The sequence below is a fragment of the Glycine soja genome, chromosome 5 (genome assembly GCF_004193775.1).
Source record: "Glycine soja cultivar W05 chromosome 5, ASM419377v2, whole genome shotgun sequence".
Classification (NCBI taxonomy): Eukaryota; Viridiplantae; Streptophyta; class Magnoliopsida; order Fabales; family Fabaceae; genus Glycine; species Glycine soja.
The window spans coordinates 40,384,422-40,411,616 of record NC_041006.1 but is presented as its reverse complement, the minus strand read 5'-3'; the positions used below and the strand labels follow the sequence as shown (position 1 = coordinate 40,411,616).

Sequence of the window (27,195 nt, the reverse complement as noted above, 5' to 3'; positions counted from 1 at the left end):
TGCACGACCTTCACTCTTGACTATTACTACTATTTTATATTCTTCTGTAGCATGATTTTTAAAATCAAGCAATTTAAAAATGTATTGAAATAAATAAATTCTTATATAAATTATTTATATAAAAAATTACAACTAACTAAAGCTGTTTACTATTAAAAGAAATATTAATAACTCTTTAAGTTAAAATGAACTAATCATGTCGCTCACAATCGAGTGAGGGCGTTACGAGTTTTTGCTAGCAATCAAATATTTAATTGTATTCTTGTATTTTTGCTACAATTACGTCTGAAATGAAATAAGTTCTCTTCTCATAAAAAAAGAAAATGAGATTCTTCTGTGTGAATAGAGTGGAATAAAAAAATAAGTGCATACTCTTATATATGTTACGCGTTAAGCAACATCTCTAATATGTTAAATAGAAAAAGAAAAAAAAAAAGAGAGAGTAAGAAATAGAAAGTGTGAACAAGGATTTCTTTTTTTGAGGGTGTGTGAACAGGGATATAGGGAAGTGGTTAATGATGAGATGCAACATGTAGAAATATTGTTTGCTCTGAAGTGTACCGCAGAGAGGAATAGAGTCAGGGATCAAGATCTTTTCCAAAAAAAATTTCATTCAAAAATTTAAATTTAAGATTTTACTTAGGAAGATTGATCGAGGATCACTCAAATTGACGATCAAATCTTTTACAAATAATTCTTTTAATTGAGGACCCCAGCCTAAAAAAACATTCTTGTTTTATATTTGGTTGTAAATATGACTAATTTAGTGTGTCTTTAGATTAGTTTTAAATTTTATTAAAATTGATTCCAAAACTATGTTGAGGCCCAATTAATAAATATTTGCTTTAACATTTTTAATTTATCACCATAATTTTTGGAGTCAGAAGAGGTATTCAAACACACTATTATTAGAGATTTATCATCGTTTAATTCAGAGAAAGATTTATAAAAAAGTTGTGTGAATAATACTTGTATATACATATAATATATAAATTTGTAAAGCAATACTTATGTTATGAATTGAGTTTTCTTATTGTATTTCAAATTATACGAACAGTGTATAATTTTAATATATATATATATATATATATATATATATAATAGGTTATACATGTGTAAAACATTTTAAATTTGAATAGAAGCAATCTAACTTTACAAGTGAGACAGGTGCAGAGAAAGATGAGTCTCTCTTGATAGGGTCAAATATGGATTTCAAAACCAATATGGTGTGACATATATTGTTTTCTTGAACATGTGGTTAGTGATTTGATATAAGTTTATGTATATAAAAAAATATTTGTTAGAATAAATAAGTTGGGTTGTTAGTTCCAATTTACTTACTTAGGTTGACCAAATTTTTTACTTTTAGTTTTAAATTCAAGTTAACATTTTTTGGGAGAATGTAGAATTCTAAGGGAGAACTAAATAAGTTGGTTAACAGCTTCTACATAAACCATATTTTCTTTAATAAACTTAGCTTATTAAGGTAAAATTGATTTATAAGGAAGTTATAAAATAGTATAAGTTATTTTGGTTAAATTAATTTGCATGTGACTAATTTGACAATATTTGTAAGAGAGTTTCTATGGTGTTTTAAAAAATTGTAAGGATTTTGGTACTGTTTTTTTTACTGATAAAATTGTTATGTCATTTGTCAGTTTTTGTTTATTTCATACTAGTTCTTGATTAATTAAAATATTGTAAAAATATATAAAATTGCAACTATTTTAATTAAAAATCTGATTAAATATAAATTAATGAGAAGACTTATAACATGACAATTTTATTGGTTAAAAAAAAAACAACAATACCAAAATCTTCACAATTTTTAGAGCATCATAGAGACTCACTATTTACAAACTACCTTTCCTAAATGGCATGTGGCCTCACTCTGGCATGGTACTTGTATTCGCATGCGTTGCTAAATTTGGAACATGAGCTCAGCAGCAGCCTCAGTAACTGATAACTGCCACGTAATTTTTGGATAGAATGTTACATTGTGAGAGCAACGTGCACCACTCCTCCATTCCCATCTTTGATATCATCCACTATAGGCCACAAGAATTGAGATGATGCTAAATATTAAATAACACTTTCTTCGTGACATGGATTTACTTTCCAACTAAGCACAAGCTAGACTTTGGTCCAAAAATATTGGACATTTCCCACATCAAAAACCCAAACCCTATCCCTTATTCGCCTTTGTCCACCCTCAATGGCCTCTGTTTCAGCCACTTCTCTCAGGTTCCAACCCTTTCTCAAGTTGTCTACAAGGACTACTACCCAGGTTTGAAATCCCCCTCTATTAATGCACCCTGTCTTTGTACTTTGTCATAATGGTGGGAACCAGTTCCAAAAGTTCAATTTGTTACAAGTACTAACTAGAAAAATTACAACAGATTATCTTGTACACTCTTTTAAACTTACTTTTATTTATGTGTTTTCCTGATTGGTATTTTCCTTTAATGATGGTAGAGAAATCAATTCAAATTTCCAAATATTAATACAAGTGAGAAAAAATTTAGAAGGTGTAGTGAAATGTATCATGATTTGGAGGGTCGGTCCAATGGTTGGAAAAGGGTGACGAAAGAAGGGAGGGATCAGGTTCGAATTTTTCGAATTGATATTTTTAACAAAACTAATAAACTAACATTTCTCCATAAAAAAAGTATCATGATTTTTGGACAAGTGCAATATCAATATAGTGGAAACTTCACATGAGTTGGGGGCTTAAAATTAACATGCAGGGGTGTTACAAAACTTCAAGTTTGGGGGCAGTTTCTGTGGGATGGAATAGGAGAACCTTTCCCTCTTTGAGATCCTCCCGTTTACGCATTTGTGCAGTAAGTTTGATTACCTTCTTTCCTTTCCCCTCATAACTTGCAAGAATTTTTTTTAAAAAAACTTTGAATTGAACTTTGTGAATGAGGCAGGTCAAGGCACAACCGGAGACAGTGCAGAAGGTCTGCGATATTGTGAGGAAACAACTTGCTCTGCCTGCTGAATCTGAGCTTACCCCAGACACCAAATTTTCAGCACTTGGTGCTGATTCCCTTGACACGGTAAAATATAAAATTATCCTAAAAAATTGTTAATTTTGATTCAGATGCTATACTCATAAATCTTTGTACCTTGTGCTAAAGTTAAGATCCATAGTTGACTCAAATCACTTGTTGTATGTCCTATCCCTCTAATTGAAAAAGTTTAATACTCCTATCTAATAAGAATTATTACCTTATTGCCACATCACACGAATGAATAGGATGATGTGATGAAATGATTAAATCTTAGAGCTTAATTTCTATACATTGTTAGGTAGTTTTACCATATCAACCAATTAAAAATCATAATTTGCAGGACCTTTAAGATAATAATTATTAACGTTAACAAGTTTATCATTATCATATATTATATATTATGATTGGATAATACGGTAAAAATTAATATTTTATTGTTTATGTTGGGGCAGGTGGAAATAGTGATGGGTTTAGAGGAAGAGTTTGGCATAACTGTTGAGGAGGATGGCTCTCAAAACATCTCAACCGTTCAAGAAGCAGCTGATTTAATAGAGAAACTGATTCAAGACAAAAGTGGAGCTAGTTAGTTAGGAGGTGAACAATTCTAGGGAAAATCCATTGAGTGAGGGCACAAGTGTAACTGAATGAGGTTAATTATTCAGCCCATTCACTGGCCCTTTTTTTGTGCTTACGCGTATTCTTTAGCAAGCTTTTTTTGGTGACTTTGTTCAATTTTCTATTTGATGCAAGAGGTCAACCCAAAACGCTTTTTTTTCTCTCTCTCTCACGATAAGCATCTCATTTTTTTTTCTTAGGCGATGTTACTTATGTTCTGTTTTTGCTATTCATATGTGCTTCCTGCTTATTGCCATATTCAAGTGTTTAATTTCTTTCTGTTTAATAAACTTTCACGTAGAGGGATTTGCAGTCTGTTTTAGAGATGATGAGAATGTACTCTTTCAAACTCTAACTTAAACAGCAAGGAGTCCTAACTTCCTTTCTATATTCTTATGACGAACAATATTATAAATCACATAACTACGATATTAGAGGGAAAAAAATGCAATTAAACTAATTGTGAGATTTTGATCTTTCAAAGAATTAATTGCACCAATGCATATAATAAGTAATGACATTTATAAAAGAAATTTAATTTTTAATATTATGAAGTTATAAATATTATGTTATTTTCTTCTTCAAACTATTACCTAATATATTATATTAAAATAAAATAGAATAATTTAATTATTATCAATGTAACCACAATTGCTTGTGACTTGTAACGTGCTTTTAACTTTGAGTGGGCACATCTAAAAAACTTGATGCGTAAATCTTGGAAAAACAAACTGAAATTTAGTTAAAATAATTTTCTTTTTATTTCTGTTAAAATCATTTTCAATGTGTTAAAATAATTTGCTATATCGATTTTTGTTTAGAAAATATTTATTTTGAAAGGAAAATTATTTTAGCGAAAATTCAATTATAGATGATTTTCGGACATGCAAAATAGATGTTTTGATGAATTGCCAAGCTAATTAATGGTTCAGAAAAATATAATGATGAATATTTGTATGGAATTTAATAGGCATATATTTATTGAATGAAATTTACTTTTCATACTCGGCTCCCTTTTCCCCAAACTCGTATACAAAATGAAGTAAGAAATTAAGAATCTTCAGACTGCAGTAGAGAGATATTGGATTCTGTTCATCCTCATGAAACTCAATTTTTCCGCACTCTTTATTAAATTTTGCAGTTCCATAATACCAGCTTGCTCATTTTTGCCAAATAAAAACAATACTAAATGAGTTATCGAAAAGAAAAAGAAAAAAAAATACTAAATGTCATTACTTTCTCTTCCCTTAGGATTTAATGTAATTTTCCTGTATTGTTACCAATTAAAAACTTAAAATACCAAGCCGGTTCTTTAAATGTGCTGATTAAGCTTCAGCTATTGGATATACTTGGTGCAAGAAAAACTAAAAACTCAGAATATTTACAAAAATAAAATAAAAACTAACAATTAGAAATGGAAATGGCTTATTCTTTTGAATAATCTAATGTGAAGTTGACACACTAAGGTTTTTAAGACTGGTCTAAGGTGAGATAATCTTTTAGCTTTATAAAAATTAAAAGTAAATAATGTTTTTGTTGATAAATCTAAAATTTGCATTTTAGTAGTCTTACCTTTAGTTGGAGTGAAGGTTATGGTTTCTATCCCTTATACATTCTCCAGATCAGTCCATAGTTGGAGCCTTCTCATGAAACTTGTTGCGGGTGATGACAGCACCCCAGACCCAGATCATCAAAAGAAAGAAAGTCTGTGTAATTAAATAAATAGTTAAAGTGGATAAGCTTTTTTCTCCACTTTGTATCTTTTATGGTCATCAAGTTGGAAAACCAAAAGAGTGAACAAATTACTAATACATAGTGGGGAATCATTTTAATTTGTAAATTGTAATTGTTTACTTAATAAATTCCAAAGACAAGCATCTTAATAGCTTATAACAAAAAATAAAAATTGGTCCCAGCACCACGGACAAAAAAGACCGTTGAGATCTGAATACTCATAATAAAACTTCATTAAATCATGATCATATTCTAAAGGTTGCAAGCCAGGAATAAATGAATAATGTGATGGCGCCATGGCGGTATATAAAGTTTATTGAATTTTATGATATCTTTTTAAAAGTCATATCAATTTTTTTTGACAATATAAAGATTTTTTTAATTGAGAATGCAGATCCATTATATATAATTTAAAACAAAAAAAGAATATGTAAGATAAAACAAATTATCTAAAAAAAAATATGTAAATAGACAAAACTTACCTGCAATTCTTTAAATATTTTTAGTGTGTCAAAATTAAAAATTTTACGTCCATACTCCGTGTCAATGTTTAATGCAAACTTTTATCATGAAAATGAAACTCCAATTTTAATTAAAAAAAAAGAATACCAAAACTGTTATATGATTAAATATGATCACCGGAGAAGAAGGAATGAATGAATCTGGAGAGATCCCTCTAGCATTCAGTGTAGAGTCCATCACCGTCACTAATAATAAAGTTCCTCAGCTCAGCTGGCATGTGATATGATATGATACTCTCTCAATTCTCATCATTTCCTTTCCTGAAACCTTAATCTTCCATTCCCAATCCCAACCAAACTCGCCTTTTTCTCTGTTCGACTTCAATTAACTGACCCACCACCACGCCACATACATACTCTGTCTATGCTCTTCTTAATTTGTTTATTGTTATCATACAAAGTTTGTAGTAGAACAACAACAACTACTTGAAGCAGTTATAGCCGTAGTTCCAGTTCTGCTGTGTGTCTCAACTCAAAAAGAAAAGTTAGCTATGTTATGTACATCAAGTGCCCATCATCATTACCATAATTCACAAACCTCCCTTTCTCTCTCTCTCTCTCCTTAAAAAAAGCAGATTACTTTGCCTGCTATTCCGTGCAATTTCCCCCTTCTAATTTGACTTTGCATCCCCACAAAAACCATATCTTTTAATACCATACCATATGGCAAAAGAGCAAAACCAGGTTAACAATCTCCCTCTTTCATCTACACAACATGATAACATCTACATTAACAATACAAATACAAATATAAATAATAATAATAATAATAATAATAAAAAACAAAAAACCATCTATGATATGATATGATATACTTCTTGATCATGGCTTTAATTTAGATCTTACGTTACATCACATGCATTTTTTGCATTGCATTGCATTGTGATTGTGATCTGCATTAAGTGGTGGTTGTAGATCCATGATTGGATTGGATCTGAGCGATGAATGAAGATTATTAACATTTTGCATGTGGGAGTGGACATTGCAGGGCAAAGGCCAAGAGAGGGAATTGGAACTCGAAAGTGACGAGTCTCAGGCTGAGATTGAAGCCCCATTGCCTCTCACTGTGACTTCTCGGGTATGATATTCATATATTTATATTTAATTTATGACATTTTGAAACTGCTAGTATCAACAATGAGAAGGCCCAAGTTTGAGGCTTTTGCACATTGTGTGGGGAACATGGGAATTGGGTAATGTAGGTTTTGTATATGTTGGGAGATATCACTGCAGGGCCTGCGTTTAGGTTCACGCAATGGCTCCAATTGGTTCGTAAACGCACCGCAAAGTATCGTTCTTCTGGCTTCCCTCACCGCACTTCCACCACCATGCCTTCTAGCTCTTGGTTAGTTACTTACTGCTACTTATTACCATTCTCTTTCATTGCTGCTTCTGTTAAACTTGTAGTTGTAGTGAGAAAGGCATTTGTTGCTAATGCTCATAATTTGTGTCCAGCATCAGAGAATCGTTGGAGAATTCAAAATTGGACCTGCATCCTGATCAGACAGAAATTAGCTTGTGGGAGAGGCTTGGGAAGGCTGCAATGTTGGACATTGAATCTGGCTCCTTTTCCTGGGACATGCTCTCTTCACTGCACCACACTGAACACAGCAGTAGCAATGAACATTCCGAGGATGAGATGAACAAAGCTCTCGAGGTTCATCGCATTCTACAATTGTTCTGTACAAGTACAAGCATTACTTCCATAGCAATCAGGGTTGATGTTTTAGTGCAACTTGTGTGTCATGAATTGCTAACGTAGGTTTCACATATAAGCCAATGTGCAGCCTGTGTATGCTATGGATATCCTTTGCTTTTGCTTAGTCAGATTGGGAGAGAGTAAATGTGGTTGAGCATGTTGGTAATTGTTAGTTTTGGAAGTTATAAAGAATAATGATTTCATGTTGGTATATCTTTTTTACTATATATTTTTACCTATATTGTTTATTCATTCTAGTGGTGGTGAATATCTATGTATGTGGGGTTTCTTTGGACAAACATTTTAGTAATTATGTATTGTGTTTTCTTTGTAATTCCGTATTAGAGAAAGTAAGTATACATCAAATGTGTATTTTCTTAATTTATGTCGTAATATCTCTTCAGTTGTGTCCACATAGGTAACTGTAAATTCTGGAGGAGTTGTCTTCTTTGCCTTTTTCAATATCTCTGGAAATGCTGATGCTTGCCCAAAAGAAGCAGCAGCTGTTATAAAGATAGCATCATCAAGAATGGCAACACAGTCTGAACGCCTTGGCTATGAATTTGCCAAGTGGATGGGAGTCCAAACTCCACAGGTTGTTCCCTTAGGTTTTATAACACAAGCACCACATCTGCAAACTTAGGCTATTTAGACTATACTTCTACCATATTCATTCTCCTCTATTAATTTGAAGATGCAGGGTAGAGTCATTCACAATACCTGTTTAGAATGGCAACAAATAAAGGAGGCTGCAGAAAAAGCTAGAGAAGCAGCAAATTCTGAGGGTGATGAAATTGGTGAAGTGACATGTTTTGAACTTTTGGAAGCACTTGAGCTTAGCCGATGTCTATTTTTTATGAGGTATGATCCACTCTGGTTTTAATTAGTTGAGGTTTATAACATGGCAACACAGAATACCCTTTCTTGCTTCGTCACTTCCAATAACTCTTTCTTAAATGAAGTGGACATTTCCAATGTGCTGCTTCTGGTTTTATTTTTTTCATGGAATTTCAAAAGCTTGGTATAGGACTGTTTGACTGAGCTTGACACGCCTAAAGCAAATCTTTAAAATAGACTATTGTTCTTTCTCATACAAAACTCCCTTCACCTTGTGTGACAAAGCAAGTGTCATTCTTGATACTTGTGCAATTTTCTTGAGTTGGCCAGTTTTTCAAGCATGTTAAATAGAGGGAAGTTTTTCCTAGCATTTGTTGGATAAGTGGAAAACCAATGAAAGGTTTATTATTCCCTTTTACCATACCGATCATCAAGATTGCTTCAGTAGAAAGCTGTAGTCTTTGGGCAAAGGAACATTTTATAAGGGTTTCCATTTTCAACCGATTGGACAATATCAGTTTGTGTCTTGCCAGGTGTGGTTGGCATCAAGGTAAGGGCATGTTTAAAATATAAGATACATAATATTCCCATTCTGAAAAGAATTGCACACAAAATATCAACCTCTTTGATGTTATCACTTTTGCCACTTAATGATGATTTTGGGTTTCCAGTAAATAGTTATGTTTGTTCATGCTTGGACTTGTTGTAATTTCTAATGTGGCTTCTTCACTGTCATAGTTAATGCAAGTTTTTCCAGATAAATTTCAATAGAACAACAAAAAATTTGTTGACAAATGGGAACCATCAAGAAATAACTAACTGGTTTTTTTGTTCTTCTCTTCAACTTATGATGGAAAGCAATATATCAGAAGTCGGTACCCTGAAAAGAAGTATTTTATTTCTAAAGCATTTGTGCTCACCTTATTGAAAGCAAGTTACTAAATCCCATTGTCACTAATTCCTAGAAAAGACAATGAAAACCGTTAATGTGGCATCTGTAGAAAGAGTAAATAATCTTATAGAACCCTTGTTTTATGAATATGTCAATGACTATCATAGTTCATCTTAGTGTTATTTACAATTGGAAAAAGAGACTATCTACCGCCAATAGTACAACCATAGAAAAATATCATGGCTGTTCTTCTACACAATAAATTTTGATTGTTAATTTTAAAGATTCACCATCTTGCAGTTATGTACATGGTTCACCCTTGCTTGAAAATTCCAGTGCATTTGAGTCAAGGGAATCTGCAGAAAGAACATCAGAAGCTCTTGGCAGGGTACTGATGTTGGACCTTGTCATCAGAAACGAAGATAGACTTCCTTGCCATGAGCTTAAATGGCGAGGAAATCCTGCAAATTTGTTGTTGGCTGGAAAGAATATCTGTGCAAATACAGATGCACTAGAATCAGCTTTTGATTCTGCAGTTAACCGATATAGACCAAAGGTGATCAGGGCATTTCAGAAAGAAAGAAGGTCAACTTCAGTAGATTGCAGACTCAATTCTCATAATCCCGGCTTGATATCACAATCTTATGATCTCTCAGACATCACAGAATCACCAAGATCTGCTGACATGAGCTTTCAAACATCAGGAGAATCACTGTCTCCCGACTTTAACATTGTAGCTATTGATTCTGGTGTTCCTTGGCGACCTCCTGCTGGAAAACGTGCAAATGATCAGGTTAATTATCCTAAGTTGGTTGAGTTGCTGGTCAATAGTTCTGAATTTGCCTCTAACCTGTTATATGATATAACTGGGGGGAAATTAGGATGTCCCCCACCGGAAGACATGGAAAAAACTTATGTACATACAAGTGACACAATGTTTGTAGTTCACGCATTCCGTAATGGTTTCCGTGCTGCTCTTAGAGATCTGCAGGGATTCCATATATTCCTACTCACACTTCACCAAAGACTTGATACTTTGTTACGATCATTTATGAACATTATTAGCAAAATATCTTTGGGGGAATTTGACAAAGAAGATTCTGTGGTTCCTGACTCACTTTCACTGACTGCTGGCGGGAGTTGTTCCTCTCCAACATGTAAGGAAAGGCTTGCTAATGATAACCATCAAGATTTTATTGATTCAGAATCACAGAGAACTGCTTCAAGAGCTTCATCTTCAGGCAATAGAGATTGCAGTGACTCTACTCCTATGTCAAGAGAAACTTGGCATGGAAAGTTCTATAAAGGAAATGGGGAACCACTTCGTAGTCTCCGTTTGACTGCTAAGCTCCGTGACTTCCATAAATTTGCCAAGGTTGGTCTCATAGGTAACATAGCCTTGTCTACTAGTCACATGGTTTTGGTACCACTTTTGGAGTAGGACCTGAATTGTTGTTTTGGTGCAATTTTTCCATGAACATTTTGGACACATCATAAATAATCAGTCAGGTGCATATTGCTTTAGTATGCAAAATTATAGGACTTTATTGCCTGCCTATATATAAAATTGACCAATGTGGACAATGCTTATAATTCTCACAACAATATGCTCTTGTTGCTTTCATGAGGTGAGAGCACAGATTTTGCTGAATTGGTTTCAGCCATTTGTATTTTGATCATGCATGTTTTTTCTGTGTTACCTAGACTTCTCTGCTCTTTATGCCATCTTATTGTCTAACTGATATGATCACACTATGTAACACAGACCAGACGGTTTCCTGTTACCAAAACATTGGAGGGTTTCCAAATCATGCCAATAGTTCCATTTCCTGCCCCCTTCCCCACACACCTCTTCTGCATGTGCTAATGTCATATTCACATAATCCTGTCCCAGGGTGATTGGAAAATAGGAATATAAGACTAAGAGCAATGTAATTTTCTGTTTCTTCACCATATAAAACAGTATTTTTTTACCATGTTTGTTCCTTATTTTTCCACTTTTTTTTATACTGTATCATGTTTTACAGGTTGATGCTGAATCCAGTAAAGAATTGGAACAGTGGAATGAAATGCTTAAAAGCGATGCCATCAAACTATGCCAGGAGAACAATTTCAACCCAGGATTTTTTGAGGGTAGTGATAATAACTGTGTCGTTGATGCATATGAACTTAAGGTTACCTTCACTTTATTATATTCAAAACTAAAATATAATAGGCTCCTTTCATTTATGAGGGATTTCCATTCATAATGCATTATCTTTTCAACTTTCAGGTTAGACTTGAGCATATTCTCGAGAGAATTGCATTGATATCAGATGCTGCAAGTACTGAGAAACCTTCAGCAGTGACAAGTAGTCTGTTCATTGGTGGAGCACTGGCTGCAAGATCTGTATACACACTGCAATACTTGGGAATCACAAATATTTTGTGTTTGTGTACCAATGAAATTGGACAGTCAGAAACTCAGTATCCTGATCTATTTGAGTACAAGAATTTCTCTGTAAGTCATATTTACTTGTATTTTCTACCCTCACTTATTTTGTGTCTTATTTGCTGAGTTTATTTTATTTGAGAATCAGTTGAGCTTTTCCTTGATGCCTGTCTCTACTTTCCTTCATTGATTATCCATGCAGTCTCATTTAGGGTTATTCATGTTAATTTTTCGTTGGAGCCATATGCTCATCCTCATTTCTCACTTTAATAATTTCTTCAGTTTCTAATATTGTCAACTGTCCATTATCCTTAAAGTTTAAGCTCTTAGGTGCATGCCCATAAATGTTTTTTTTTTCCTCCAACACCCCAGATTTAAAAGCTTTTTTGTGCTTTAAGCATGGACAAAGCAATGATGTTTGTCTTACCTTGTGATGAAATTTAATGTAATTATGAAGAATGAAGGTGGAAAGAGTTACACTATTGACCAATTACCCATAGAGGTTCTCATGCCATGTTAACAACCAATCATCCCCCAACCCATGTTTGATTTGTTGGGTACAAGCCCATTCATGCTTCTGTTTCTGATTTAGATTGAGAATCAACCTTAAAATTGTTATTATGGACTCGAGAAATTGACAAAGTAGATCTTGCTTGGCCATTCTCTTTTCTTTTTTTTGTTGTCTTTAAATTGTTAGTATGTTCTGATCTCCCTTGCCTGGTAGCTTATTCTGACACAGTACAATGTCAACCTAGCTCAAAAGAAATGAGTCAAAATAGTTAAGGCTAGCCTCAAATTTTTCTTGATTCAAAATTTGATTCGTTATGCAATATCATGTGATGCACTCTTGTTCTTTGCACGTTTCCAAATATTCTATGTTAAAATTTACTTTTAATGTTGCATTCCTTTTAAGAATATGTCTTCATATTGATTGTATTCACTGTCTCATTTGAACAGGTATGTGACAGTGATGATTATAACATCAGCAGCATATTTGAAGAAGCGTGTGATCTTATAGACTTTGTTGAACAAACAGGTCAAAAAGTTTTAGTTCATTGCTTTGAGGGGAGAAGCAGAAGTGTCACGTTGGTCCTCGCTTACTTAATGCTCAGGAAGTAAGTAAGAATGAAAATTATATAAGACATAATTCTAGTACAAAATGATACCGTCCTCTAGCATCAATCAATATTGCAATAGTAATTAAATAAATGAATATTAATAGCTAATATATTTAACACCACAAATGAAACTATGTATTAGTATACTCATTAACTCTTCCATTGGTTAAAATGGTATGCAACAATCTAATTTACCACCTAGCAACCATAAGTTCATGTTCTTTGATATGTAAGATTATTACTGTGAGTGAGTGACAGTTGCAACAGGTTTTGAACTGAAAGCTTTTATGGCACAGGAAGTATACTTTATCACAAGCATGGCAAGCTTTGAAACGAGTTCACCGTCGAGCACAACCCAATGATGGTTTTGCAAAGATCTTGTTAGAACTGGATCAGAAACTACATGGAAAGGTTTCGATGGAATGGCATCAGCGGAAACCAGTGATGAAAGTCTGCCCCATATGTGGGAATAATGCTGGACTAAGCAGCAGCTCACTCAAACTACATCTGCAGAAATCACATAGAAAGCTATCATCTGGGAGTGTAGATAGTGCCATGACTATGGAAATCCAGAAAGCATTAACAGCTTTGAAGATTAGCCGTGGTGGGAGTGTCAGCCCCACACAAAGATCATCTCATCCACTGATAGATCAATAGAAACTGCAAATTTATAGATTTTGTGCATTCAAGTATCAGCAGGTTAGAAAATTGAGTGTTTTTGGTGGTGCATTAAAAACAAATCGATTAAGTTTCTGCCTTTATAATGAAGCAACAATTTATCACTTCCAAAATTTCCCAAATTTTTTAGGCAATTTTGGCCCCATCCCAATCTAACAGCTAATATCACCCAAATAGTGTTTTCAGTTAGTTTTTCTTCTACAAAGTATAAGTGAAATATAGGTTCAGAGCGGGTCTAACGGCTGTCCCATTATATGTTCAATTGGAGCATCAGAATTCTTCTCATAATAAAGTTTTCCACAGGCCAGCACACGGGTCTGTTAGGATATGATTGCTATTCTCTGACCCCAAGTTCGTATAATCAGAATCAAGTTTATCCCATGTGGAGAATTTGTACTCTATTTTGTAATCAAAAGCACGCATGTGAGAATTGATCAAGTCAGATAACAGATCATTGGATGTCATGCAACTTATTTAAAATGAAGCTATAACAATAAGTTTACAGAACGGTGAAAACTACAAAACAACTTGCTTTCAATAAATTAAAATTGTTCACAATGCAACATATCAAGGGTAGGACCAACAGAAATAATGTCATTTTTTCATTCCACCCAAACCTTGCTGTGTTCATTATGTTATGGGCAAACGTGGCTGAGGCCATCAGCATTCAATTAAAAGCTTGATGTCTATTGGCAACTTAAACAAACTATTGCTATGTTTTCTTTTAACAAATAAAAGAGAGAAAAAAATACAACTCAACTAACTAAGACAACCACGTTACACAGGAAGAGCTTCTTCTAATGAATCTGGGGCACCACTACTACCGTTGAGCACAATCACATTACCATCGGAGTCAGCATCAACTATAACTGAGTCACCCTCTTTAATCTCTCTAGCAAGCATCTTCTCAGCCATGCTGTCCTCCAAAAGTCGCATTATAGCTCTTCTTAGAGGCCTAGCCCCATAACTCGGATTATATCCTTCGTCAACCACCCTCTCCCTAAATCTTTCTGTTACTGAGAGATCAATTTCCTTGGCTTTCAGTCTATCAAACACCTCCTTCAACATTATGTCTGCTATCTCCTTTACCTCCAATTTTGTGAGTTGCCGGAAGACAATCATTTCATCCAACCTATTCAAGAACTCTGGCCTGAAGTATTGCTTCAGTTCCTCAGTCACCAAGCTCTTGATTCGGTTGTAACTGCTATCCTTCTCATCATAATCAAGGTCAAATCCTATTTTACGGCCTCCTTTCTCAATCACACTGCTTCCAACATTTGATGTCATTATAAGAAGCGTGTTCTTGAAGTCCACAGTTCTTCCTTTGCTGTCTGTTAATCTTCCATCTTCCAGGATCTGAAGCATCATGTTGAATACATCAGGATGGGCTTTCTCAATCTCATCAAAGAGTACAACAGTGTAGGGACGACGCCGAACTGCCTCGGTCAGTTGACCACCCTCAGTGTAACCAACGTATCCAGGAGGTGAACCAATGAGTTTGGAGACTGTGTGCCTTTCCATGAATTCACTCATGTCAAGCCGAATCATGGCTTCTTCAGAACCAAAGTAGTATGCAGCCAATGCTTTGGCCAACTCAGACTTCCCCACACCAGTTGGCCCAGAAAAGATGAAGCTGGCAATTGGACGGTTAGGGTTCTTCAGTCCAACCCTGGCTCGACGGATGGCCCTGCTTATGGCTTTCACTGCTTCATCCTGACCTATGACTCGCTTGTGTAAAGTCTCTTCCATCTTGAGGAGACGATCAGATTCATCAGTTGAGACTTTCTCCACAGGAATACCAGTCCAGGAGGAGACAATATGTTGTATGTCAACTTCAGTCACCATGGGACCTTCATCTCCTGCCTCGCTTTCTGCCTTACTCATCTCCTTGCCTTTTTCTATAAGTGCAGATATCTGGGCCTTAAGATCCATTTCTCTGTCTCTTAGCTCTCCAGCCTGCACAGAAATTCATGAATCATCATCCCGCTAATAGCCAAAATAATTAGCCGATATAGTTGTTGTAATTGAACAACGAACAAACCACTACACTGTTTTTTAAACTCGACAAAATATAAACATAAGTCACTTTGAAAAGTTTGACAAGGGAGGGGGATGTCCTCCTTTCTCTGTTAAGGTAAAACATCACTTCCAAAATTCAAAATGTTACATTGTCACATTGAACCAATGTGGTTTGGTGTCCAGATAATGTTCATTGATCATAAAATGTTAGAAGCTAAATCTTCAATCAAAGCATATTTACCTTTTCAAAGTCTTGATTGCGAACAAATTCTTCTTTCTCCTTCACAATCTGCCTGACCTCCTTGTCAAGCTCTCTTGCTTCTTCAGGTAACTGGAAGCAAAGCATGTATGTAAATGTAGCAAAATTAGTCCAATAATAGACAAAAGATCTGGCTGGTTTAAGGATAGGTAGACGAACAATATACCTGGGCATGTTGAAGCCGGACTCGAGAACCTGCTTCATCAATTAAATCTATAGCTTTGTCGGGCAAAAATCGATCACTGCAGGAGATGCAATTATTTCTAAGCTACAAAATACTTAAGATACACACCATGAAGAAAATAACAAGACATAAGAAGTGTTTTAATTAATTTATAGTAGACTAGAGTTCCGAAATAAATCTAAATATTGTAATACAGTTTAAAGAGATAAATTAATATACATTTGCAAAATTTCCAGCAACATAAAAATTAAAAGAAAAAAGGAAACTTGTCTGATCCAGCATAAATGAATAGAATAGGTAAAATGAACAGAACGTTTAAATATGGCAAACCTAATATATTGGTGTGACAGCTGAGCAGCGGCTACGAGAGCATCATCTGTATAACGGAGCTTGTGGTGAATTTCATAGCGTTCTCTAAGTCCTTTCAGTATTTGTATGGTTTCATCGACAGTTGGCTCTGGCACTTTAACTGGCTGGAATCGCCTCTCCAGAGCTGGATCCTTTTCAATGTGCTTCCTATATTCATCTAGTGTCGTGGCTCCTATACACTGCATAAAATTTCAGGCACACACTTTCTTAGAACAGTTCCAAGCAAACAGTAAGTAAGTGCATATGTTAACTTGAGCATTGCAGTAGGTTTAGCATAAGCATAACCAGATACCTTCAATTTCATTCTACTGCTGAAAACACAAATGCTTTTTTTTTTTTTTAATAAAACATTCCAAAACTAAATACTGAAAATTCCACATTATTTAATTCAACTAAATGCCAAAAGCAAATGATCATTTATCAGAATAGCAAATTGAAATATCAACTCACCAGGCTTATTAAACAATAAGTTTTTAACTAATTACAATTTAAAAGATTGAACAACCAGAAGACTAGGTATTCCTTTCTCTAAAATAGACTTGCAAGAATAGCCTAAATTTACCACCAAGGCAACAACACAGAAGAGAACAAGTTTTTTATCCTTTTGCTTTTTAGTTTCAATGACAAAGTTCAAGAGCAATACAAACTCAATTCTTTCTCCCACCCCCTAACACGTCACATAAATTGATTTGGAGGTAAAAATAAATAAATGGCAATATATCCATTTTGAACTTGACAAGTACCTGCAGTTCACCTCTGGCAAGAGCTGGTTTTAATATGTTTGCAGCATCAATTGCCCCCTCAGCTGCTCCAGCTCCAATTAGAGTGTGCACTTCATCAATAAAAAGTATTATCTCATCACTTTGTTTGATTTCCTCCATTAGTTTCTTCAATCTCTCCTCAAATTCTCCACGATATTTAGTTCCAGCCACCAGTAGACCCATATCAAGGGTTATAACCTAAATTGTGCAGAACAAAGGTTTCATGTTATTCTGAACTCCCCAAAAGTATTTAAACACCAAAAATCCAAGAACTTTGGTCGATACTTATCCAAAACTGAAATACAAAATATCATGCAAATAAATGACCATAAATGAGGCCGAGTGCTCTAGTAATGATTTAACCAATCTAGAGGCAAGAAAATTCCTCTGTAGTTAACATGTAAAATACTCCAAATAAAAAGTAGAAGAAATAGGATATTATTTTTTTTGTCTTAATCCTCTGGTTCATCAGGGGAAAGGGGTCCTAATTAATCCGGAGTTTGGCCAAAAGGTAAGTAAAGTCTGACTAAGAATTGTTTCCGTCAAAAATCAAACTTAAGTAGTACTCGAACGATTCAACCTTAACTTCAGCACATTAACCACTTGTGTCCTATCACTTGGTTTTATCCGATATTATTTAAGAATAACTTCACATAGATTCAGTGAGATGAACATGTTTATACTTTATAGTAGTATAGTACTGAAAACGAAATAGTAAATCAGCAGAATTACCCAAAGCAATTTATTGACAGTAGGAATCAAATAATTTCTACTAACCTTCTTTCCCTCTATGGTTTCAGGAACATCACCATTTGCAATCCTTTGGGCAAGACCTTCAGCAATAGCTGTCTTGCCAACCCCAGGTTCCCCAATAAGACAAGGATTATTTTTGGTACGACGACCCAAAATTTGAGTGACACGTTCAATTTGTTGCTGCCTACCCACAACAGGATCCAATTTTCCCTGTAATTTTGATTTTGGGAGAGAGGGAGGGTATATAAGAAAAATAATTATACTTTTACATAAATGAAACCCCATCTTCCATCTGGCATAAAGAAAACTGGGAACTGGCAATAACCTCTTCCGCTAGCTTGGTCAAATTCGTGCCATACTCCTCCAAAGTTGGCATCTTATTGTTATTACTACTTCCAGGGCCAACAGTAGCACCAACACTGTCAGCACCCTCACCAACCATGCGGATAACCTGTAACCATCCAGTGGGAGAATACAAGAAAGATTTACACAAGAGATAAAAAAAATATATTCACATATGATATAAATTAATGTTAAAAATAAATGAGGATATAATACTAGCCTGAGCACGAATATTGTTTGGATCAGCACCCAAATTTTCAAGAACACGTGCTGCTACACCCTCACCCTCTCGAAGGAGACCAAGAAGCAAGTGCTCAGATCCAATATAATTATGACCTGAAAATTTCAAGGAGTAAGCTAAATTAAAAATTGGAGTCCTTTCTAATTCTGAATCTAAATCAGGATCCTATCCTTCTTAGTAACCAATTATTTGATGGGGTAGTTTATCCAATCCTCTTCTTTATTATTTTGTTCTTTTTCTATAAATGGCTAAAACTTAGTTGATTCAAGTAAAACAAATTAAGGAACATGATCAAATATAACCAAATCACCTCTATCCTGTTTCAAACAAAAAATGGGAAAACTAGTGAGAAATAGCCATACGGATTAAAGGAAGAAAATTCTAGGCAATACAAATATTTTTTGCAGCTAAGTAATTATATATACAAAAGAACAGACAAGGTGTAAAACAGCATTTACCAAGTTGGCGAGCTTCCTCCAGTGAGAATTCCAAAACACGCTTTGCCCGGGGAGTAAACGGAATCTCAACGGCAACAAATCCACTACCCCTTCCAATAATTTTCTCCACTTCAACCCGAGCATCTTTAAGATTAATTCCCATTGACTTCAGAACCTTAGCAGCAATGCCGGTTCCTTCGCCAATAAGACCCAATAGAATCTGTTCCGTTCCAACAAAATTGTGCCCCAGTCGTCTTGCTTCCTCCTGGGCTAGCATAATGACTTTGATTGCCTTCTCTGTGAAACGCTCAAACATAGCTTTAGGTACACATCTTTTAGCCCTCTCGCGCCTAGAAGTTGTATTCAACGGAAAAGTGTGGCGTGGTCTCGACAGAGAATCCATAGGATTAAGAGTACGTAATCCGGAGAAACTCGACATTCTTAAAGCAGGCATTCGTAAGGTGCTCATCATTTTGACAGATCTTTTCGATTTTCCTGATCCCTTATGCTTCCCGTGCCTTTGCCCACTCAGTAGGCCAGGCATACCAGTAGACTGAACTAAAACCCTAGCCATGATCCCTGAACTGTCCGCTGCATTGATTAGGGAAACATATTAGCTGACAAACAACACAAATAATTGAAATAACAAAATGCACTCAAACAACCAACCAAAGGTGCATGTTTCGACATATCATTATGAAGGACAAGAAACCAATATCAAGCTGCCAAAAGGTGCAAGTGATAAAACTAAGAAGCTATAAAAATGAACAGTGGAAATATATTTCAATGAAACATTTGAGCAAACACATGGGGCGCTATTTGGGCAGGACACAAAATAATTAATGGAAATAAAAAAGTAAAAACATTTAAGCAAACATCTGGAGCGCTGAACCATAGGCGAGGAAAAACTGGACAAGAAAAGAAAAGGGTAGTGACAAGACAAATCCTCCGAGTTTGAAAACCTAATTGAAACACGAAATAGTGGATAGGAACTTGGCGAAAAAAATGAGAGAAGAGATGAACTCGAACTCAAACTCAAACTCACCGGAAGCTAAACTAATCGATTGAGTTGGACAGAGAAGAGAAATTGGAAGAGAGAAGGGCGTGGTTGGGGGAGGAGGGAGAGGGAGGAAGAAGAAGGCAATGAGATAAAAGACACGCGAATTTGTTATTTATATCATGTTGATGACTGTTTTCTACAATTTCGTTTTTGGTTTAGAAATTGTTTTATAAATTACTGAACTAATTTATTAGAGAATTTGAATTTTTGTAATTTAAAATTTATTGTTTGAATATTTTTTTATGAAAAATTTAAAATTTTGAAATTTTAAAATAAAATTTTAAACAATTAATAATTTGGAATTTCAATTTTTTTTAAAAATCTGAGAAATTAAAACCATATCTTTTTTTTTATTAATTTTTTTTATTTTCGTAATTTTAATTTTTTTATCCAAACACAAAATTTTAAAAATAAAAAAATTTTAATTAAAGTATTTAAAATTCATAAAATTTAAAATTTTTCAACATTTTAAATTTCTCCATCCAAACACACTCTTATATTTTTTATTAATCAAATATTTTTATTTTTATTACCCATTTATTAGTAAGGTAAGGTGAGGATTAAGTTATTTGTATCCACAAATATCCAATTATTATAGAAATTACTTTCATATCTTTACTTAAATACTGCAACATAAAAGTTGTCCTAAATTTTTGTTATTATTAGATTTTTTTACTTATTTTTAATTAACAAAAGATTTTCATGTCTATTTTAGTTTTTTTGACATCTAAACTATTAAAAAAACATCAAAATAATTTAAAGTTACGGTGACAATATCTTTTAAAACTATTTCAATTATTCTTTATTTTGTAGTAAATATTAATAGATATGCACTAATGCACGCAGATTATCCATTTAATAAATATTCACACAAACATGAGACAAATAATAGTCTAGTCTATCAGGTGATTTTTTTTTTCAAGAGTGAATAACAAGAGTTGTTATTCCTCCTGCTTCACCTGTTGTGTTCTTTCTTTTTTAACACACACCATCTTCTATTAATTAAAATTTATTAAAAATTACATCTTATTTAATGAACCACTCTTGTGATTTTACTATTTCTAATAATTTTTAACCAATGATAAAAATGGTGTTAAAAACGATAATAATACAATTGAAGTAATTGACAATGGACATCTAGGAGAACAACAATTAATGCATATAATTCAATTCGTACTATCTTCAGTCTTTTTATAAGAAATAAATAAAAAAAATTAAATTAATTACTCTTAATATAATGTAATAAATTTAAATTTATTTTTAAAAATCTATGAAATTGATTAGTTCAGGTAGTTATTATTTTTAAAGATATAATTGTAATTCAAAAGATATAAAGAGTGTTGTTTATATTATTAATAAGATTGAGATAATTTTTTCCGCAAACGAAAATGACTTATATTGTTAATAGACTCATGAATGCATTTATCTGCATGACAAATGAATAGTTTTTCATTAATAGACTTAACAATAAATTAAAGAAGCCATTTGTTAAAAAAAAAAAATGGTGCTCGAAAATCATATAAATTCAGACACCATGAATCCTAAAACTATGTTTGGTTGCTCATATATACATTGGGAGTGTTTATATATTTTTTGTTTATTCGGAATCATATTTTTGCATTTAGTTTTGAGTCTTACTGGTTAACAAATAAAAGAGGAAAAAACTTATTAAAAATTACATGGAAGTGTATTTTAAAATCATAGGAGAGTATAAAATTCCTCATAATGTTATTTTTTAAAAATAAATGGAACATAAAAAACAAACATTAGGGTTCAAATTCCTCATAAACTAAAAGTTTCCTTTCAACAAATGCCCGTAATAATATCTATATTTGTGCGCTAATCATCATGCCATGTGTTACCTTTTCTCTTATCATTTTTCTAAAATTATAAGATTTTCTTTATTTTTAATGATTTAAATATATTTAGTTCCTGTAGATATTATTTTTTTAAAAAAAACTATACTTTTTTATTTTTAATCTCTATATTTAATAAAAAAAAGACATCATAATTCTAGTCTTTCATTGAAGATTAAAATCACATTTTTTTAGGAATTAAAAATGTATTCAAATCTTTTCTAAGGTCATATATTTAAAGTAATCAATACATTGACGCAATTAATATAATTTTTAATTACAAATTTAAATGTAATTTTTTTTTTGAAAACTAACCTAACTACTTATTTGAATCAAAAACCACTCTAACTCTAATTTTGCTAAACAAGTTTTATTTCATGCCGAAAATTAAATTTAAAAAACAAAAACACAACTACTCCAAATATGCCTTAGAGAACAATGCTCTACAACGCTATTATTTTTCAGTTCTCATTATCACAATAATTATCTTATCATACATACACTTTCCACTCTCTTCTCCCTATATTTCTCTATAATATTTACGGTGAAAAACTGGTCTCATGACAAAACAAACAGGCTTGAGAAAATAACCGTGCATTTTAAATGTCAAAGGTCGAATGCCTCCTGCAGCAAAGCAAATGTGGTTCCGGCAGTGAAAATTCCTATCTATAAATTTGAATGATTTAGTTGAAGGGTGAAAAAAAAAATAAACAGATTACGATTGCACGATGTGTTTACGATCGATCTAATAATATCCTTTAAGTCAAAATGCATTATATCCGAACCAGTGTAGCTAAATACATTATGATTGAGAGTACCAACCGGAACCACCGGTGAAACTTGACAGACAAGCGATGAGAACACCAGCAACACTTGACGGGTTCTACCATGAACATATAATCCCAAAAGAGGGAAGAGGGGAAAGGAATAATAGAATAACCAGCTGTACACATCAAAAGATGAATAACGATTGAAACAAAAAATGTATATACTCCAAAAATTGTTGCTCAGGGTTCTTCCTTGACAAAGTAACTCTGAGGCAAGGAAAATTCTTCTTCGTGAGTAAGCAAATCAATCTCGTCATCATCTGTTTTCTAAGAAAGATAAACCACTACAGTATCAGCTCTCAAAATCCATGGCACAATGTTGAAACCTAAACCAGAAACTAACATTTATAAGATGAATGTGAAGAACCACAACTTAACGATAAATACCAGCATTTCTAAGTTGTAGAACCGATCCAGCAATTGTAGGACCTCCTCAGAAGAAAATTGTCTGTCAAACTTCCTCCTTAGAAATTCCATCAGACCATAAAGGACAAAGTGACGATGTACTCCTTCATCAAAGCAACATTAATTGTAAGCATTAAATTTGACGAATCTTATCCAACTAGAGTTAGCTATCTAACACGGGAATAGTTTACAAGGATAAAGTGATTATCCATGACCCATCTTGGCATTACCCTTGATAAAATAAGAAATGCAAAGTATTAAAGAACAACTAAACAAGCAGCATTTGCACGTAATGCTTCATATATGAAACTCAAGAAAGTGAAATTGCAAATGTTCACTGTTTACTTGAAGGTTAATGCACAAAATTGATGAAAGATTATCAATCAATGATGGTATATAATTGAATTTTACTATATTACTTGTTAACTAGTGTTCAAACTCTCTAGCCAGATATCACGTACTGCAGAAACGGGAGAAAATTTTACATTTTCTCAATTACAAAATCTCAAAGTAAACAGTACCACCACGCAGCTTAATGCAGTATGCCTTGGCCTCACTTCCATTAACACACATAGCATCTTTTCTTTAGGATCCCCTTTTCCTTTCTAGATAACAAATATCATAATCAAGAAAACATGCTCAAGATAAATAAATCACCCTCATTATCCAATTTGAAATCCATTATGACTATTATTAAAAAGGATTTCATCCATACAAACATCTTTTGTGAACTGTTGAGCATTCTAAGTATTTGCATCTATAAAATAATTAGAATTGGTGTGTTCTATAATTAAAAACAAATAAAATGAACATTAGTATCTTGTCCAGGAACAAAATAGAAAGACAGTTTGAACTTGTTATATCACTTATGGTGGAGAAAACATTTACAATCCAAAAATGTATTGACAAATATAATGCTTCCGTAATTTCATGACCCTATCTTTTGGGAGCAGGATTCATTTCAGGATTAAACGGCTTTATCAGAAGCTTCCCATTTTGGCATTCTCTTTCCCCAAAAATTAGAACTAGTTAAGTTCTTTCCTAGACCACTAAGCTGCCTCACATGACCAACAAACTTTTCTACCATCTTTTTTCCTATTTTACTGCTCTATAGATTTTTACTGAATAAAAATCAATCTTAAAAGGAGTAATCTAAGATAAGGTCATCTCCCTTGATCTCATGAATCTGTTAATAGATAAACTGAGTAACCATATTACCAAATTGCAACTTTTGAAGTTCTTGTAAACATTATGAACCCGTTTGGTGATCAAGAATCAGGATATGATCAGATATAAGAGCTAAATAAGAACATGATATGATAAGAACATTATTATGTTATTCAATCATGTATTTGATATGTCGTCATAGTAGCAAACAGTGGCGATGTTGACAACAATGACGACATCAACGGCGACAATGATTGTGGTAATTACAATGGCAGTGATAGTAGTAACGACAATGACGACAGTAGCAATAACAGTGGTGGTGGCAATGGTGACGACGGCATTGATAGGGTAGTGATGATAATGATGACAGTGACGGCAATGGCTTTGGTGGTGGCGAAAACAGTTGCAGTGACGGCAGTGGGAGTGATAGTGACAGCGGTAGTGGCGATTGCCACAATAGTGGCAATGACAACAACAGGAGTGGTGGTGGTGGCAGCAGTGGCAGGGGTGGCGATGACAATGACAAAAGTGGTGGTGGCAATGGGGAGAGGGAGTAAGGGAGGCAAAGAGAGCAACTATCCTATCCTATTGTTTTCCAACCAAACTCCCCCCTCTAAGAAATACACAATACAAGATAGGATAAACAAATCATATCCTATTGGTGAACCAAACAATTAATTACAGCATGATAAGACAGGATAAGATAATTATCCTATATCCTATCCTAACCACCAAACAGGCCCTAAAGGTACCACTATATATCTTAAATAATCAATTTTAGGAATGATCCACAAAGGTTGAAATTGAGAAAATGACCACCCTCCCCAAAGAAAAAAACAATTCTAACTAAAATCAAAATCCCACTTACTAGGAAGTCACATAATGCCAAATCCCATAATTTGGAACTATAGTCCACACACCACACAAACCACCAGGACAGGAAAGTATGGATATCAGACATCTTGCAGCCTTATTCTTCACAAGTTTACTGTTTTCTTTCTAGTTAAACAACATTACTAATTTCATTCTGCTATTTCTCCAGTTCAAAACAACAAATCATATTTTACATTTATTTACAATTTTTAATTATACAAAAAAATTTACCCACATTTCATTTCAGAAAGAAAAAAAAAACATTATATTTCTTTTTAACTTGTCAATACCCGAATTGTTGTATAAAGATATCCATGGTCCTCAAGAATTATGTGTGTATGTGTGCAAGCATGTGTCTATTAAAATACCTTGTAGTTTCATTGGAGGGTAAATCTCAAGAGCTTCCAACAATCTCAGCTCCAATTCAACCTGTGACTGCTCCTATCACCATAACCATATGTCAATTCCAATTCCAATTCCAAATTCAAATTTCAAAGAGAGAGAGAGACCTTGGGGAGAGAGGAAGCAGAGGAAGGAGGAGGTTTGCAAGGAGAGTGGACAGACATGCCATCTTGCTCCTCCTCTTTGGGCTTCACAGCCCTTCCACCACTGCTCATTTGTCTTTATATACTGATCACTGCAGTAAATATCTCAGATTGCATGATGATAGGAATATCTCAGATTGAAACTGCAGTAAATAGAAATTAAAAATTGCAAAGAAAAACACATTTCATAACTACAAAAAAGCAGTTAACCAATGCCAATCATCATGACAGTGCACCTTGTGCGTTAATACCAAATAATGAACTGTGTGGTGTCATGCACTGTAGTCTATATGAGAAATTGTGATGGAAAATGGACACAAACAATGAACTACGAGCTCTTCCCAGTTTTGTTTAAGCAGAAAGAATGATATATTATCTAAAATATGAAAAATTGATTATATGGAACTAATGGATTAACCTAACAAGAAGTATATATTATAAACATATTACTATCTTTTGTCCTAATAGCTCAAATTGGGTCCACATTTAACCGGTATCACTACACACATCAGCAGCCAACCAATATCCACCTTTTGTTAATCCAGGTGGCAGTGTATGTGGTTAGTTCAGATGCATTGTTGGCGTTGAAGGTGTATTATTGTGATTGAACAGTTTGCGTTCATTGTGAATAGTGAAAGGTGTAAGCACACATGGCAAGTCTTTTCAGGTAGCCAGAGAGTTCTTCTAATCTTTTATTTCCAACTATTCTCAGCACTCTAGATTTTAATTACTCGATGGTCTCAGTGGTTACAAATTTTAAGCTTGCATACAAGGTTTTAAAAAATGGTCTGCGACCGTGACCGTGATCGCAATTGCAATTTCGGCCACAACGGGCAAGGTTTTTGGAGTCTTGAAAACAGCATCGCAACCGTAATTGCAATCGCATCAGCTGTATTTGTTCACAATTTTCAACAATACCAAGAATCGCGATGAAATCGCAACCACAACGTAAAACCTCACTTACATGTGCAGTGAACTTCTCGAGCATTACAATGTAAGGCTTCCCCTTTGTTTTGGACAAGAGGTAGGTATAATTTGAAAAAACAAAACAAAACAAAACAAAACAAAACAATAGAAGCAACAAGAAATCAAGAGAATAAAGTGAAATCACCAGATCAAGAAAATATTTAAAAGAGAAAGAAAGCAGTAACTGGAATCAACGAAGAAGGCGTAATCTTACCGAACAACGTACGCACACGAATAGGGAACAAAATGTAGAAAGCATAAACCCTGAAGAAGAAGCGGAAGCTCTTTATAGTGTCAACTGCAAAAGACGTTTCTTTCAATTTGGGTCGATTATTTAAATCAATTAGGCCCAATTTTATAAAATCTCCACATTAATATATTTTTTAACGAGAAAGAGGATTATCCACCCAAAGTGTTTATCCCCTTAAACCATTAGTCACTCAACTCAAAAAATTTTAGCTTTTTCTCGATCATAATTTGAGTAGTGTCTTAAAAAATAAAATTTATGAGAAAATTAAAATTCAAACATTTCAATAATTTAAAAAAAAATGAAATGTTTTGTGTGAATTATCGATTCCCATATTAGTGA

At 33.8% G+C, this 27,195-nt stretch overlaps 4 protein-coding genes across 9 annotated transcripts; 2 read left to right on the top strand and 2 right to left on the bottom strand.

The window, feature by feature from the left end:
* The first annotated feature begins 2,111 nt into the window (after nt 1-2,111).
* On the top strand, nt 2,112-3,831 carry LOC114413319 (acyl carrier protein 1, chloroplastic-like). The gene is made up of 4 exons (XM_028377650.1): nt 2,112-2,287; nt 2,748-2,843; nt 2,934-3,062; nt 3,470-3,831. Exons 1-4 carry the CDS (start codon nt 2,216-2,218, stop codon nt 3,602-3,604), a joined length of 432 nt encoding a protein of 143 aa, XP_028233451.1. The 5' UTR covers nt 2,112-2,215; the 3' UTR covers nt 3,605-3,831.
* A 2,169-nt stretch (nt 3,832-6,000) lies between these two features.
* LOC114413315 (dual specificity protein phosphatase PHS1-like) lies at nt 6,001-13,655 on the top strand. 2 transcript variants are annotated; one of them, XM_028377646.1, is made up of 11 exons: nt 6,001-6,571; nt 6,876-6,965; nt 7,090-7,232; nt 7,343-7,544; nt 8,005-8,181; nt 8,287-8,447; nt 9,616-10,690; nt 11,343-11,489; nt 11,588-11,815; nt 12,704-12,861; nt 13,161-13,655. In XM_028377646.1, exons 1-11 carry the CDS (start codon nt 6,551-6,553, stop codon nt 13,519-13,521), a joined length of 2,763 nt encoding a protein of 920 aa, XP_028233447.1. In that variant the 5' UTR covers nt 6,001-6,550; the 3' UTR covers nt 13,522-13,655. The 2 variants fall into 2 exon arrangements, with proteins under 2 accessions (XP_028233447.1, XP_028233446.1); XM_028377645.1 differs by having other exon boundaries at nt 8,281-8,447.
* Nucleotides 13,656-14,052: 397 nt separating this feature from the next.
* LOC114413317 (chaperone protein ClpC, chloroplastic-like) lies at nt 14,053-20,079 on the bottom strand. Its single transcript, XM_028377647.1, has 10 exons — nt 19,953-20,079; nt 18,929-19,498; nt 18,450-18,565; nt 18,213-18,338; nt 17,912-18,097; nt 17,117-17,332; nt 16,335-16,552; nt 15,987-16,062; nt 15,803-15,892; nt 14,053-15,498 (listed from the first exon to the last, which is right to left on the bottom strand). Exons 2-10 carry the CDS (start codon nt 19,479-19,481, stop codon nt 14,320-14,322), a joined length of 2,760 nt encoding a protein of 919 aa, XP_028233448.1. The 5' UTR covers nt 19,482-19,498; nt 19,953-20,079; the 3' UTR covers nt 14,053-14,319.
* A 2,477-nt stretch (nt 20,080-22,556) lies between these two features.
* Nucleotides 22,557-26,958, bottom strand: LOC114413314. Of its 5 annotated transcripts, none has more exons than XM_028377641.1 (5): nt 26,821-26,958; nt 25,605-25,732; nt 25,464-25,536; nt 23,038-23,159; nt 22,557-22,917 (listed from the first exon to the last, which is right to left on the bottom strand). In XM_028377641.1, exons 2-5 carry the CDS (start codon nt 25,710-25,712, stop codon nt 22,831-22,833), a joined length of 390 nt encoding a protein of 129 aa, XP_028233442.1. In that variant the 5' UTR covers nt 25,713-25,732; nt 26,821-26,958; the 3' UTR covers nt 22,557-22,830. The 5 variants fall into 5 exon arrangements, with proteins under 5 accessions (XP_028233442.1, XP_028233444.1, XP_028233445.1 ...); XM_028377643.1 differs by having other exon boundaries at nt 25,464-25,530; XM_028377644.1 differs by having other exon boundaries at nt 25,464-25,530; nt 25,605-25,783; nt 26,821-26,929.
* Between the last annotated feature and the right edge of the window lie 237 nt (nt 26,959-27,195).

What these genes read in the sequence shown, in the direction of transcription:
- LOC114413317 (XM_028377647.1), bottom strand. Translation starts at nt 19,481, where the DNA reads ATGGCTAGGGTTTTAGTTCAGTCTACTGGTATGCCTGGCCTACTGAGT. An exon ending in CAAACAATATTCGTGCTCAG is followed by an intron (nt 18,339 to 18,449) that starts GCTAGTATTATA and finishes GGATGGTTACAG; the next exon opens with GTTATCCGCATGGTTGGTGA. An exon ending in TGACCAAGCTAGCGGAAGAG is followed by an intron (nt 18,098 to 18,212) that starts GTTATTGCCAGT and finishes TCAAAATTACAG; the next exon opens with GGAAAATTGGATCCTGTTGT.
- LOC114413319 (XM_028377650.1), top strand. Translation starts at nt 2,216, where the DNA reads ATGGCCTCTGTTTCAGCCACTTCTCTCAGGTTCCAACCCTTTCTCAAG. An exon ending in CTACAAGGACTACTACCCAG is followed by an intron (nt 2,288 to 2,747) that starts GTTTGAAATCCC and finishes ATTAACATGCAG; the next exon opens with GGGTGTTACAAAACTTCAAG. An exon ending in CCCGTTTACGCATTTGTGCA is followed by an intron (nt 2,844 to 2,933) that starts GTAAGTTTGATT and finishes TGAATGAGGCAG; the next exon opens with GTCAAGGCACAACCGGAGAC.
- LOC114413315 (XM_028377645.1), top strand. Translation starts at nt 6,551, where the DNA reads ATGGCAAAAGAGCAAAACCAG. An exon ending in TGGCAAAAGAGCAAAACCAG is followed by an intron (nt 6,572 to 6,875) that starts GTTAACAATCTC and finishes TGGACATTGCAG; the next exon opens with GGCAAAGGCCAAGAGAGGGA. An exon ending in GCTTACTTAATGCTCAGGAA is followed by an intron (nt 12,862 to 13,160) that starts GTAAGTAAGAAT and finishes TTTATGGCACAG; the next exon opens with GAAGTATACTTTATCACAAG.
- LOC114413314 (XM_028377641.1), bottom strand. Translation starts at nt 25,712, where the DNA reads ATGAGCAGTGGTGGAAGGGCTGTGAAGCCCAAAGAGGAGGAGCAAGAT. An exon ending in CCCTCCAATGAAACTACAAG is followed by an intron (nt 23,160 to 25,463) that starts GTATTTTAATAG and finishes GCTTTGATGAAG; the next exon opens with GAGTACATCGTCACTTTGTC. An exon ending in TCTACAACTTAGAAATGCTG is followed by an intron (nt 22,918 to 23,037) that starts GTATTTATCGTT and finishes TATCTTTCTTAG; the next exon opens with AAAACAGATGATGACGAGAT.